This window comes from Piliocolobus tephrosceles, chromosome 19, assembly GCF_002776525.5.
Source record: "Piliocolobus tephrosceles isolate RC106 chromosome 19, ASM277652v3, whole genome shotgun sequence".
In the NCBI taxonomy this organism is placed as follows: Eukaryota; Metazoa; Chordata; class Mammalia; order Primates; family Cercopithecidae; genus Piliocolobus; species Piliocolobus tephrosceles.
In genome coordinates this window covers 36,652,814-36,667,853 of record NC_045452.1, presented here as the reverse complement: position 1 = coordinate 36,667,853, position 15,040 = coordinate 36,652,814, and the positions used below count along the sequence as shown (strand labels likewise).

At 48.3% G+C, this 15,040-nt stretch overlaps 1 protein-coding gene across 6 annotated transcripts in view; it reads left to right on the top strand.

Annotated features, from left to right (window-relative positions):
* Nucleotides 1-15,040, top strand: part of SLC37A1 (solute carrier family 37 member 1) — a 66,667-nt gene that overhangs the window by 24,498 nt on the left and 27,129 nt on the right. For all 6 annotated transcript variants that reach the window (XM_023192150.1, XM_023192157.1, XM_023192146.3 and 3 more), the window contains 5 exons: nucleotides 450-585; nucleotides 3,322-3,398; nucleotides 4,318-4,484; nucleotides 7,953-7,990; nucleotides 13,539-13,619. In XM_023192150.1, coding sequence (XP_023047918.1) covers nucleotides 450-585; nucleotides 3,322-3,398; nucleotides 4,318-4,484; nucleotides 7,953-7,990; nucleotides 13,539-13,619 — 499 coding nt within the window. The remainder of the gene's footprint in view (nucleotides 1-449; nucleotides 586-3,321; nucleotides 3,399-4,317; nucleotides 4,485-7,952; nucleotides 7,991-13,538; nucleotides 13,620-15,040) is intronic.

Here is a 15,040-nt window from a genome sequence, read left to right as displayed (position 1 = left end):
ACAGCTCGTGGCGCCGAGTGACTTGCTCTGGGTCATAAGTGATCTCTTTTCATGACATTTGGTGTAGTTCGACAGCTGGAATTTTAAGACGTTGTATACGTTTACTGGATATGGTTTATGTGAAAGCAGGATTAACTAGCAAGACAAGTTCCTGTTTCCTTTCATTGGCAACTATCATAAAGAAGTCATAGCATTTGAATTTTATTATTTGACAGATAGTGACATTTACTAGAAATAAAATCTTCTAGGATGTTGCCAGTCTCTGGTTTCTGGTGAGTAAACACTCCGTAGGGAAATAGGTGTAAGAAATCTTCCTGGAAATTGTAAGTCTTGAGAGTTCCCCAGGCTCAGAGACCAGCATGAAAGCATCCGGCACGAAACAGCCGCTGGGTTGTTAACATTCGGGTGTGTTTGTTATTCCTGTTTGTCTTTCCTTCTCTCCACCTCAGTGGCATAATTGGGGAACGCCTGCCAATTAGGTATTACCTAACTTTTGGGATGCTCGCCAGTGGAGCCTTCACTGCCCTGTTCGGCTTAGGGTATTTCTACAACATCCACAGTTTCGGATTCTACGTGGTAACTCAGGTAAGGGTTTGGGTCCATGGCTCACCACATATGGGGTTTCCTTGGTGAATAGAGTGGGGTGTTTATGTCACGTCGCCTCTGTCAAGGGGGAACAGAAGTACGTCCTGTCCGAAGTCAGGGTCAGCTGACATAATAAAGTCCTTCCTTTCTCTTCTGCTCGGGAATCCCAGCAGCCAGGAGGTGTTTCTTACTTTCAGGAGTTGCCTCATAAAGAATGCTGTCCGTCGGTGCCCCGGGAGGGAGACTGACGTGCAGAGCCCTTAGGAGTCACCCTGTCTTCATGTGGATAAATTTGAGATGTTTTATCTTGCTAAAGATTTGACCACTCGGGTTGGAGGGTGTGTCCTCCAGCTGAAGCCCTAGGTGGAGTCATCCTAACAGCGGTGGCAGGGAGTTCCCACCAGGGAGCGCCCCAAACCATCCCAAGATGGGGCTGGTTGGGATTCCAAAGAACAAAGCACTAACTGCTGGGTGATCAGTTTAAAGCATGTATTAGGGGAACTTACATACTGAGGGCTGTAGTATCTAGTCTTGACACACAGCGGGACAGGGCATTCCACGTGGGTCTGTCTGCAGCGAGGGATTGGTGTATGGAGTTTGTATGAGGATTTAAGGAATGTGGCTCAGGGCCAGGGCTAGTTTCTTTCCATGTTTTGGGTCAGCAGCTGAAACACCTTTATCAGTGCCTAGGGGTGTTCAGGGGCCAACTTGGGTTCCAGCCTACAAAGAAAAACCTGCAGCTGGTCGGGTCACAGTGAGAGAAAAAGCGGGGAGACCTGAGGACTCTACAGAGGGATGCAAGGGTGGAAGGAAGGGCCGACTTTGGAGTCAGGCAGCAGGAAGGGGTATGAGGCGTCAGTGGAGAGAACAGGAGAGATCATGAAGGTGCTAGAAGGGGGGAAGGCCTGAGGGCAGCCCATACTGGCTTGCCCTTGGAGCTGGAGCCCTTCCGGAGTCTCCTGGCTTCTGCCCTTCCCAGCAGTGCTGTGGATCAATATTCAGCAGCCGAGGAAAACAATAGGAAATAATGATGCTCATCTCAGGCTTTGTGATGCTTCCAGGGCTCCCCAGATAGCTCAGGGGAATGCTTAAAACCATCAAGGCAAACTGTATTTAATTTTGCTTTGAAGATTTTGCCATAACACTTGAAAAGTTTGGCTATTTTAATTACAAAAGCAGTTCACACTTGTGTAGTAATGTAGAAAATTAGAAGGGAGGAGAAAACCATTTTCCAGAGTCCCAGCATGTTTCTGGAGTGAAGGCCCAGCCCGGTCAGCCCAGAGGCAGCAACAGGTAGACCAGCGGCTCCCAGGCGTCTTCTAGAGCAGCAGTTCCCAACCTTTTTGGCACCAGGGACCAGTTTTGTTTAAGACGATCTTTCCACCGGGGACCAAGGCTGGGGAGAGGAGGATGGTTTGGGGATGAAACTGTTCCCCCTCAGGTCATCAGGCATTCAATTCTCATAAGGAGCACACAACCTAGATCCCTGGCATGTGCAGTTCACAACAGGGTCGCGCTCCTGTAAGAATCTAATGCCCCCACTGATCTGATGGGAGGTGGAGCTCAGGTGGCAATGCTCGCTCTCCCGCCACTCACCTCCTACAGCGTGGCCTGGTTCCTAACAGGCCACGGATCAGGACTAGTCTGTGCCCTGGGTTGGGGACCCTGCTCTAGAGAGCTGGCTTACTGCAGTGAGGTGGTCAGAGGTGCCAGGCTGGCCCTGGGTTGGGGACCCTGCTCTAGAGAGCTGGCTTAGTGCAGTGAGGTTGTCGGAGGTGCCAGGCTGACCCTGGTTTCCTGCAGTCTTGTAAAGCCACCCCCTAGTCTCGGGATGCTAGAGCGTCCTCAGCAATACATTCCCCAAGTCCCTTCATGAAACTCAAGTCAGGGATTCTTTAGAAGGAGATACTTTGTCCAGGCGTGAAGTCAAGGCTGTGTTCATTCCAGAGAATGATGAACAACAGTACCTTCTCCATGGCCTGGTGAGGGGAAACATGCAATTCACAAGCCATGATTATCGTACAATTCTATAGACAGTTCTGTAAAGAGAAGAAAGCTTTTCTCTCTTTAAAAAGTTTGCATTTATTTATTTTTTGAGATGGGGCCTTACTGTGTTGCCCAGGCTGGAGTGCAGTGGTGCAATCACAGCTCACTACAGCCTTGACCTCCCAGGCTCAAGCAATCCTCCCACCTCAGCTTCTTGAGTAGTTTGGACCACAGATGTGCACCACCACACCTGGCTGATTTTTAAGTTTTTTAGACAAGGGGGTCTCTATATTGCCCAGGCTGGTCTCAAATTCCTGAACTCAAGAGATCCTCTCGCCTCGGCCTCCCAAAGTGCTAGGATTACAGGCATGAGCCACTGCACCTAGCCTCTTTCTATGAAGTTTTTAGATTCAAAAGAGACTGTACAGCTTGGCCCCACACTGTTATGAGGTGTGATCTCCTGGTGGTGGGTTCTGCCTGGGTTTTCTTTCCTTGCTTTTCTCTACTTATTCTAAAATTTCCACAATAGACATGCATTACTTTTATTTTGAAAAATATATGGATACCTGTATACATGGTTTAAAAATACATATGTAGTTTAAACTGTATATAAATATACCATTGACAGTCCCATCTCTGGCTGTCATACCCCTTTCTTTGTGTGAGCAGGGCAAGCCCTGTGCGTCTCCCTGCGGCGCTCTCCCAGGCCTGCTTCCCGTGGGTCAGTCTCTCCTTTGGCCTCTCCTGCAGGTCATCAACGGGCTGGTGCAGACCACCGGCTGGCCCAGCGTCGTCACCTGCCTCGGCAACTGGTTTGGAAAAGGAAGGTGAGGAAAAGCAGCCCTGTTTCCAATAGCAGATGAAAACTAGACCATTTTACTTTGAGTTTTTCTGTAGACTGATTACAGCAAAAACACTTTAGTGTTCTCTTTAAAATAAGATGGCTGAAACCTCTGGGGCTTGAATTGCTGAAATTCAGATGGCCTGTGTCCCACGAGACAGGGGAGCTCCTCCCTCCTACCGTGGGCCCGGTGGAGTCTGTGTCGCTCGACGGCTCCTCTGACAGCTGCATCTGGCCTCCCGGGTGTTGTGGGAGATGCGGAGTCCAGGACCCTGCCCCAGGCCTTTTGAAGCCGAAGCTACGTGTTAACATGGGAGTTTGGGAAGTCCCGACCTGAGTCACCCAGCACACAGCACCAAAGGAGCAGAGCTGGGACCCAGCCTCTGGCGAGTCCAGATTTATTTGTAAATGGCTGTGTAAAATTCACCTCAGCCAGGCCAAAGGCTTATTTATGGTGGAAGATACCAAACAAGATGCAGAAGCTAAAACGGGAACACCAGCATCATCAGGTCGTAAGTCTTAGATATTGTGCCTCATTCACCTGGTGTGTACCTCCACCATGAGTTTTGTTCAAATGACAGTTCATCAAGTGACTGTATTGATTGTAGAGGCACAAATTTTAATTTCAGGCCTTCCAAGACTTTCAGGGAAAGGCCTCTTTCTTCTTGAGTACAAAATGCGCTCAGAGCGACAGGTGGAATGGGTGATGGCACAGCCTGAGGCCACATAAACAGATCAGCTCCCGTGAGCATCGGGAGTCCTGCATGCCACGGAAGCAGAGTCTGCACGGTCCTCATTGATGCTGCACTGGCTGCCTACTTTACAGGCGCTGCTGCGCCCTGCACTGCTGGACTCATTTCAGCTTCTCAGCTCCATCTTCTGTCTTCTGTTTTGTTGTATTGCAGGAGAGGTTTGATTATGGGGGTCTGGAACTCCCACACCTCCGTAGGCAACATCTTGGGGTCGTTGATCGCTGGCTACTGGGTGTCCACGTGCTGGGGCCTGTCCTTCGTTGTGCCTGGGGCCATCGTGGCAGCCATGGGGATAGTGTGCTTTCTCTTCCTCATTGAACGTAAGTGCACGTGGCCTTGGAGATCAGCCACCGAGGGAGGCCTCGGGTTTCCCTGCTCGGGTGGGCCTCAGGGGCGAGTGTGAGAGCTGCGTGGCCTAGCGCCCTATTTGCCCGTGGCTGCCTCAGCGCTCTTCTTGTCAGGGAGACTTCCTTGGGGAGCCGGTTCTCTCCTGGTCTTGCTGGATTTTCTACTCTCCCCCGATTTCTGGAGTGACCCATGTCTACATTCCTTCCTCCCGTCCTCCTGCCCTCCCTTGCCTCAGCATCAGGTGTTCGTGCCTGGGAGTCTTCCATTTTCCCACAGGCTGTTCCCTCTCACGCCCTTCTTGCCACCAAAACCTGAATTGGACCCAGTCAGCTCTTTGCCCTCTGATAAGATATATCTTGGACAGTGTTATAAAAGACTTACTTAGTATCTTAACTGGGTAAAAGGTGTCTCTTGGAAAATCAAATCCCTTATTCCATTTCAGATTCAATAGCAAACTTTTGATTTAACTGAATTTGAAATTCATTTTTGAAGTAGAGATCCGGCAGGCTCTGGTGCTAAGAAGACTCAGGACAGTTACAGCAAGAATAGAGACACCTGGGTGGCCCCAGCGGTCACATGACGGGCTCGAATTCTGCAAGCCATTCTGATAAGCTGCACTCAACACTTAGTTCTTTGATTGAGTTTAAAGCACAGTGAAACCATACGGCAGGAGACAGCTCCCTCCTGCTGCCTGCCAGGTAGGGACACTCAGAGCCAGCTCCCTCCAGCCATGCTGGGCATTGCGTATCACTTCAACTCTGCATGCAGAAGTTAATCCGTATTCCATTTAGTTGCTCACTTTTTGTGTCTTGCAAAAGCTAACCTTTGAATTTTTAAGATAACCATCATCCGGCCACTCTGCGAGTTCGGAGACTCTCACCTCACCCTTCTATGTTGGTGAAAATGGAAACAAACATTCAGATGAGGAATGTTCAGACACACACCCATTGTTGTGAGCAGAAAGTGGGGGCCCCGGGCTGCACTCAGCTCCCCTTTTCCCTCTTCTGTAGAGGCTGAGTAAGCCTGTGGCCACACCCTGGACAGCCTGAGCAGGGACCTTGTGGGATGGGTGGGGCTCTGGCTCCCTCACCAGTGGGCCAGCTTGTGGCTTTCAGCTCTGGCTGGTGTGTCACTGCAGTTCTGAGAAAGGCCGTTTCCGCCACCGGTTTTCCTCCGCTCTGATTCCTAGAACCTGGAGTTCTGTTCCCCTGCTGTCCAGGTGTGTGAGACACCAGTCACCCAGAGAACAGTGTGCCTCTCTGTTAGCGCACAGGGGCCCCTGGGTGTCTCCTGCCTGAGGGTAGAGTCCACGGAGCCTTTTGTTCTCTTCCTCAACTGGAAAGGGACTGGCTCTGGGGAGAAGAGGACGTGTGGAAGGGAAAGGAGCTCGCTCAGTGGCCGGGATCTCAGCGCCCGCTCCAGGCATTCGGGGCCCTGTGTTGATGCTGGTCTCTGTAAGCGGAGAGAGCTCGGCTCTTGTGAATAAGCCTCCCTGATCCAACTTGGGCAGATAGCAATGAGCCAGATGCCCCCTGTCGCTGGGTCCTCTCTGGCCACAGGCCGGCTCACCTACAGGAGGGCTGCATGCTTCATCTCTAGCCAAGCAAAACCAAGCTACCAGAACCTGGTGCCCAGGAAATCTGTCTGACACTCTTCCCCCTAGTGCCTGGGAGGTGCACTGTGTCTGAATGATGAGACCAGCTGTGACAACAGTGGCTGGATGCTGAGTCTGAGAACAGGAGCTCTTTGCAGATAGGGAGAAAACATCAAGTGCCCCTTGGTTTGTGTCTGCCCCTCCTGGTCCCGAATCACCGACCCTGGGCAGGTACTAAAGGCATCAGACGCACCATTCTTGGAATCAGCAGAGGATATGGCTTTCTCTGCTACGCCTTCACTCCTGTCTCCTGCCCAGGGTGAGCCCCAAAGGACAGGGCGTCCCCTGTTCCCTTCTCAGGCCTCTCTTAAGTCTCCTTTATGAAGCTGTTCTCAGATGTGTCCCAGCCAAGGGACTTGTGTGCTCAAGTCTCTCAAGGTGAAAGTCCTGGAAGAGCCATATCAGGGGGACCCCCTGGCTTGCCCCTGGGGGCATCACACTGTGAGTGGATACAAATGGGGTGAGTTGGCTGATGTCCTTTAAATTGGTGACCGCACATCACAGGTGGACCATTGGGACTGCCCAGTATGCCGACCACGTGTCCTTGGTCAGTGGCCTCGCCCTGTGGACTGTGCCCAGGACAGGAGGGCAGCATACCTCGCAGCCAGCCACGGACCTCTGGGTGCAGACCCACCTGGCCCTATGGCATGGGCGGGGCCTCGAGGCCAGCAGGAGTGTGCTTGGTGGCTGCGTGCCTCTCCATGACGTCACCCTGCGTTGTGTGGGAATGGACTTGGCCATGGGAAGCCTGCAGCCCTGGAGCTCAGTTTGGGTTGCAAGCCAGTAACCAGTTTCATCCAAGGTGATAAAGGTGCTGGGTAGTCAGAGGGGGCTGCAGAGATGGAGCGAGAAGCAGTAGGGCTGGTTTCCCGTGGCACCTAGAGGCCTGGGGTCTGACTCTGGGTTCCCATGTTGCTCAGGGCAGGTCGTTGGCCTCTGTAAAGGACAAGCTGAAGCCTCACTTCTGGTTCTGTTCCTTTTCAAGTTTCCTCCCTTCCTGGCATTTACATAAAGATGTTTGTTCCATATCAAGATAGATGTTTTATCTCCATTCATTTTTATTTCTAATGAATTTCATAACGTGAAGTACCTCATTACAGACATTCTTCCAGCCTCGCTCCCCTGCTGTGCTTTTCCTGGTTTTGCTTTCCTTCTGGGGCTTGTCCTCTGAATGTGAATCATGGGCTTGTCCACACGGCGTCTGCATGCTCTGCTTGTGATTATTGGCCACGCTGGGAAGTATTTTCCATATTTAAAGTAGCGTTCATGTTCACAGTGTTGGCATTGGCTGGTGGTGATCTGCCATACCCACCTTGCACACAAGTGGGCTGCCAGGCCGGGTGACTGGGGACAGGCAGGGGCGTGTGTGGGGTCACTGGTGGGTCAGCCAAGCTGTGCCCTTGCCCTCACCTGCCATGCTATGGCGATGGCTTTTTTCTGAAATGAAGGCCAATTTAGTAAAGATATCAGATGGCCTCTTGTGTTTTATTAAATCTTATTATGTATATTTAAGGTATACAACGTGGGGTTACAGATACATAGAGATAGTAAAAAGGTCACTAGTAAAGCAAAGCAAGTTAACAGTTAACAGCCATTGCACTCACAGCTGCCCGCTTTTGTTTTTGTGGCACGAGCAGCTCAAATCCACTCATTTAACGTGAATCCCGCATACGGTCCAGTTTCACCGCCGGTGCTCCCGTGTTGCCCTGCCCTGGGGTCCCGTAGCTTACTTGGCATTGCCATGGTGGTGGACCTGCTCAGCCTGGACTCATGTTTACTCTTTCAGATCCAAAGGACGTCAGGTGCTCCTCCACCCTGCTGACGGTAAGGACCCTGTTTTCTCGTCCTCTTCTAGAACAGTGTGCAGTTCGCCAAGTGTTCTGACCACTTCCCCAGCCTGCTCCTGCCTTTGTGGTGTCAGACAGAAACACACAGGGTAGACAGAAGTCCCACCCTCAAAATATTGGCAGTTCTAGGAACAGAGAATATTCTGTTCTGGGTTTTGCTGACAATAACCTTTTCAACAAAACGCAGACACGAGGTTCGACGCCGTCCAGAGGGAGGGCTTCACGCTAAGGGACACCAAAGGCTGGGTCCTGGCCAGGCCTCCTCAGGAGTGGAGACCTCCTGGCTTCCCCGGGGGCCTCAGCGTGACTGAGGGAAAATGCAGGTGTCAGCTGGCTGCCATCACTTAAGTTGGTGGCTACACATCTCAGGTGGCTGAGAGGTCTGCCCAGCACGCCATTCCTTCCCTTCTATACCCCTGCCCAGCTCAGCCAGCGTAGGCCCTGCAGGCAGGATTGCTGATCGTGTCAGCTGCTGTGAACGAGTCCTGCCCTAGCTGCCTCTGCCCACGGCCAGTCACCACTGGCCACTTTCCCACCTGGCTAAGGCCAGCCCTCCCGTGGTACCAGTCCCCTCCCTCTCATGGCCCAGGGCTTGTCTCCTGCAGACACACCCACTGCCCCAAATATCATTCCTGGCACACTCATGTAGTATTGATGGCTGTCTTGGAAGGAAGTCCCTCTGGCTCTCATGCCTGCTCCCAGCTGCCCCACTCCCCATCTCCACTGGCATGACATCCCTCGTCTCTGCAGGCCACCGTCACCCCATGGTAACAGCCCATCCAGGTCCCAGCAACACCACCTGGCCACATGGGGAGGTCAGCTCTCCGGCCTCACCCTGCTGGACCTGTCACCCGCATCTGACCTGATGCTTCCCTCCCTCTGGGAAAGGCTCCCCTCCCAGGGCTAACATGCTAGTCACATCTGTGCCGAGTGTCAGACCCCAGATGTGGGGGCGCCCCCAGGCTGCTTCATGGCCTCCTCTCTCCTTGTCTGCCCACTCACTGCAGGAGAGCGCGCCTGGGCCTTTTAGCACTCCCAGGTGCATTGATGTCGAGTCCCCATGCTGTCCCCAGAGTGACCCCTCCCCTGCACTCCACAATCTGAGATTTCACCACCACTCAACCTTCACGCGGAGATGTCTGGGTGTCCATCAGACGTAACACGACCAGAGATCTCTTGATTTTACCCCTGAACACGCCGATCCCCCAGCATCCCCCGTCCCAGTCAGGAAGCTGCTATCCACCCTGTGGACAGGCCAGACCTGAGAAGCCAGCTGATGCCCCTTCAGCCCCGCACCCCATCCTTGGCCATGTTCTGTCAGTTCTGCTCTGTGAGGGGGTGTGGAATGGAAGCACTCTCACCTCCTTCACCTCCACCACCGTGGTCCCCGTCTCCACCATCAGCTCTCCCCCGAGCCACTGCTCATCAGCTTCCTAGAACGAGGCACTTTGCTCCCCAGAATCTCTTCTTCACGCCTCTCTTGCAGAGACTGTCTTGAAACAGATGTCAGAGCACATCAGCCCCTGCATAACACAGTCCAGTGGCTCCATGTCACCCCATGTGAAATCCTCACCAGTTCATCTGGTCGATCTCTGTCACCCTCACAGAAAGGTGTGAGCCCCTCCGGCCTGGATCATCTCTGGGTCCCAGACCCCGGAGCACCACCAGGCCTCATGCAGGAGAGGGAGCCAGAGTCCTCTTTCTGTCTTTTAATACATCCGGCTCCTGGGTGTGATTCATATGGAAAGAAGGGTTCTGATACTTGATGACAAAAGCAAACAAAATGAAGGTTGAAAACCAGTGCCTTCAGGAAGGTCAAACACCATATGATGTTTTTAAAACTATAGTTGATGTTTTAAAATGTTTTTAAAAGCGGTGTTCCTGCCACGAGCATGAATTTCAATTTCCAAGCTTGTACAGTTGTGCTGTGAAGTAGCTTAAAGCTGCCTGGACCACCCGTCTCAAGACTGGGGAGAACTTCGGCACACAGCTTCCACCCCGGAACATCTTCTGCCCTCTGAGAAGAGCTTTTCCCACCCAGGAGCAGCCGGCCTGAGGATAGGAAGCAGGCGTGCAGGGGATTTGGGGGAGGGGCGGGTCTTCCTCACACACAGCTTTTAGGAATATGAGAACGCATCTAAGCGAGAGGCCTTGCTTCTGCTCCTTGTACGTACGAGTTTGGGCTGAAGCCTGTGTTTCATTCTCCCCGTTCAAATCCTCTCCAAGCAGTTCACTGAGATCTAAGCAAGCGGCTTTGCTTCTGCTCTTTGTGTGTATGAGTTTGGGGCTGAAGCCTGTGTTTCGTTCTTTTTGTTCAAATCCTCTCTGAGCAGTTCACTGAAATCCCATGGTGCCCAGCTGTCCCCGACGTGCCATGGGGCAGGTGGTCCAGAGAAACAGCTTCTCGTCCTCTTTCCTCTCTGTGTTGGCTGGTCGCAGAGGGAGAGATGACTGATATCTGGGGATATTTCATCAGCTTCTGCAAACAGCCCCAAAGTTCTTTTTCCTGCAGGAATGTTACCTGCTCTGTGCAGGACAATGACAAGACCCTTGTCACAGGCCTTCCCGAGGGAGCTGAGGGCAGTTTGGCCAATGTCCCAACAGCTGCTGTCCTTCTGTAGTATCTTCCCTTTATCACAAATGGGAGCAGAATGCATTTGTAAGAGATTTCAGATATGCTAACTTGTTCTGGGAAGTTCCCATGTGGAAGTGTTATTTTTAGGATAAAGTTCTCATTTTTTCCAATATTTCAAAGTTTTTGTTATGGAGACTTTAAACATATAAAAAGGTAAAACTAACAGTATAATGAACTCCTCTGTACCCCATCACCCAGGTTTCTAACAGTTGGCCAATCTGACTCTATCAACGCCCCTTCTAATACTGCCCCTTCCCACCTCCTGCTGATGTATTTTGCAAGCAAATAACAGTCATCTTAATATTTTGTCTCTGACTACTTCAGTATATTTCCAAAATATAAGGACCCTTTTATGTGAAACAAAATGTAATATACCATTATCACACTTAAAAACCAATGGCAAAGAATAGAAAAATAGTAGAAAAAAAAATGAATGACATCAAAAGTTGGTTCTTTGGAAAGATCAACAAAATTGATCATTCTGCACCTAGACTGACCAAGAATAAAGGAAGACTCAAATAACCAAAGTCAGGACCAGGAAAGGTGGCATTTCTGCCACCTTTACCGAAATAAAGTAGATTATGCGGGAACTATATGCCAACAAATTAGAAAACTTAGAATAAATAGAAAAATTCATAGAAGGACAGAAACTACCAAAACTGACTCAAGAGAGACAGAAAATCTGAATAGATCTAAAACAAGTAAAGAAGTTGAATTGTTAATTTAAAAATTTCACTCGAAGAAAAGCCCAGGACCAGATGGCTTTACTAGTAAATTCTGCCAAACGTTGAAAGAAGAGTTAATACTAATTGCTCACAAACTTTTTAAAAAAATAAAAGTAGGGGGAGACTTCCCAATTCATTCTACGAGGTATTATCGTAATAACAAAAGACTAAAACCTCTTAAGAAAACTGTACACCAGTATCTTTTATGAGTGTAGATGCAAAACTCAATACCAGCAACCTGAATTCAGCCACCTACAAAAGGATTATATACCATGATCAAGTGGGATTTATCCCAGGAATACACAGATGGTTTAATAGGTAATGTTAATGTAACACTCCATTTTAATGGATAAAGGACAAAAGCTGCATGATCAGCTCAGTATAAGCAGGAAAAACATTGGACAAAATCCAACACCCTTTCAAGTGAAAACACTCAACAAACTAGGAACAGAAAGCAACTTCCTTAACCTGATTAAAGGCATCTAATAAAACCCACACCTCGGAGCTTAATGGTGAAGTGGGTGCTTTCCCCCTGAGATCAGGAACAAGACGAGGAGGCCTGCTCTTGCCACTTCTGTTTACCATTGTACTGCAGGCAGGACAGTTAGGCAAGAAAAGGATATAAATGGCATGCAGATTGGACAAGAAGTAAGACTACTTCTCTTTGCAGATGACATGATCTTTTATATAGAAAATCATAAGGAGTCCTCAAAAAAAATGGTGAGAGTGAATTAACAAGTTAGCAAGGTTGCAGGAAACAAGACCAGTATACAAAAATCAGTTGTATTTCTATAAACTAGCAATCAACAATCCAAAGATGAAACTAAGGCCATTTCATTTACAAGAGCATCAAAAAACATTATGCTAAGCAGAAGAAACCAGTCACAAAAGGTCATATATTATATGATGTCATTCATATGAAATGTCCAGAACAGGCAAACCTAGACACAGAAAGGAGATGAGTGGTTGTCAGGCACTAGGGTGGGAAGAAAGGGGGGATGACTGCTAATGGGTATGGGATTTTTTGAAGGTGATGAAACTGTTCTCAAATTGTAGTGATGGTTGCAAAACTCTGAATTAAAAACCACTGAATTGTGAACATTAAATAAGTGAATGGTACAGTATGTGAATTCTGTCTCAACAATGCTATTATAAATTTTTTAAATCTATAATCCTTTCTGTTATCACACAACTACTCAGTGGTCAGATCTGCTGATTGTCTCATAAATGATTTTGCACCGTGTTTAAGCAAGGCCTAGGCAAGGTCCACTCCTTGTGATTGGTGAATTTAATATGCCTCTTAAGCCTCTTCTAATTTATAAGACCTCAGTGTTTGGTTTTTTGGTTTGGGGTTATTCTCCTTTGAATTATTTTTGTCCAAATAAAAAATGGTCATTTTTTTCTGCCAAGTTTCCCACATTTGAGGCTTTGCTGACCTTGTGCCTGGGTTGTGTTTCACGTTTTCCTCTATCCCCCGTACCTCCTGTAAACTGGAAACCTTGATCGAATCCAGATTTGATTTTTCTAATTAGTTTTTGTTTCAGATGAATCACAATTAATATGAAAGAGAGTATTCAATTCTTTACCATTTGCCTTGAGTCTGAGGGTGCTAATAAGAATGTGTCTCTTTATGCTTCTGCCCTGTGCTATTGAAGAGCCATGGGGACTTGTTCTTTTGATTTATATTTGATTTCTAGGTTACTTAGGTTTAGAATATCTATTTTGTGCCCTAATCTAGGACCTCATTGGGTCCAAAACCCTGTATCAGTTGTGCCAAAATTAATGCTTTTTATTAATATCTTCATATTAGTTGGGGTTGTGTTCAGCAGCAAGCAATAGAAAAGCCCACAGGCAGTGACTAAAACAAGATTGGAAGGTATTTCTCTATTCTATTCAAGAAATCTAGAGAGAGCCAGTCCAGGATGATGTGGGGGGTGTGTGTTCAGTGTCGGGGACACAGACACCTCTTGTCTTTTCGTCCTTCCCCTGTGCATGGCTTCATGCCAAAGGTGATATATTCCAACCAATTAGAACAGTGCCTGGCACAGAGTTGATGCTTAATAATTATTTGTTGAATGAATGAGTGAATGATTGGTCAGTGTTTGCTAGTTTAATTTCTAGCTGTTGAATCAGTATTGCTCTAATGAAACTTTTTTTTTCCCCAGCACCCAAAAGGCTCTGAGAATGGTACAAACAGATTGAGCCTCCAGAAGCAAATCTTGAAGACCGAAAAGAACAGGCCTCTGGTAAGTCATACACACTTCCTAGAATGTCGGAGCTGCAGGAAAACTCCTTTGAGCCTCATCAGCTCTCTGTCCCTCTGCCTATGTGACATGTGTCACAAACATCCAGGTCTTAAAAAAATTAGGTCTCATTGAATTTCTTCAGTAAAATTTGAGTTTGCCCTTATTGGCTTTCTTTGGATTTTACACTTAACCAATTCATTCATTCAGCAACTCCGCAGCTTTCAATGTCCCAGGCACTATTCCAGGTGTTGGGGGTGGTGCTGGTGCAGACGGAAAGCAAGCAGAGCTGGAGCTCTGGCCATTACATCTGTATTCCAGCCAGCAGGAAAGAGGGAAAGGAAATTAGGGACAGGCCTCTTCCCTTTCAGGAGACTTCCTAGCATTTCCTAACATTATTTCTGCTTAGCTGACCACATCAAACTGAAAAGGAATTGTAAGATAGGCTTTGCGTGAGCACCCACGTTCCTGGCTGAAAAGCAGAAAGAAGAGGGCCCAGGTAATGCTGGCGGCCTCTGCACACTGCGGGGGGCCCAAATGCTGGGGAGCAGGAGCCCATCTCTGCTTCTGCCTGGAACGGTCGGAGAATGAACCGGCCAGATCATCACCCTTAGCCTGGCAGGCTTTGTGCTCCATCTGAGCACAAAACAAATGTATTTTTAAAGATATTTTGTTACATTTTCAGGTAATAAGATCAATAGTTTTTCTTAACCTTCAGAAACCTTTTCAGGGGAAATGCCTCGAAATGTAAAGGGTGGGATCTAACTGTCCATCTGAACGAAGTTTAACCCATGCTCTGTCTTCCCCATGTTTCCCACCATTTGGATGCCTCATAGATCTCTACTTGCAGATCTCATAAGTAGCGTGCAAGCCTGGTGGTTTTTTCTTCTCAAACGGATCCAGCACTAGTGCCAGAAATCTAAATCGCCTGGGCCTTTCTAAGCCTTAGAAATCATTTTGTTATAATTTATACTAGAGTGAATGAATAACATCTTTCTAAGTACAGACTAATTCCTTATTTTAAAGGAAGTTTGCTTAGACTATTTCTTAAAGAAAATGAAATTTTACCATTAGAGAATTTCAACAATTATTTTTATACCATTAATTATCTTCAAAAGGGGTTCTACATAGAACCCTATAGAAATAATAATTAGGAAATGGTACGTTTATTCTAGTGCCCAAGAAACTGCCTTCATTTCTTCACTTTTCACTTGGTAATGAGATAATTTGGAAATGATTTTGAGGTTTGGCACTCTCAGCGCAGTCCTTAGCAGCAGGTGCACATTCTGGGGCTGTTGAGCAAGCCACACTCTCCTTCTATAGAGAAGGTTTTCTTCTGCAGAAGCAATCGGCTGACCTAGGGAGGGCAGGTGCTCCTCACATGTTAAAGGGAAAAATGCTTCTGTGCCTTTTCATTTCAAAAC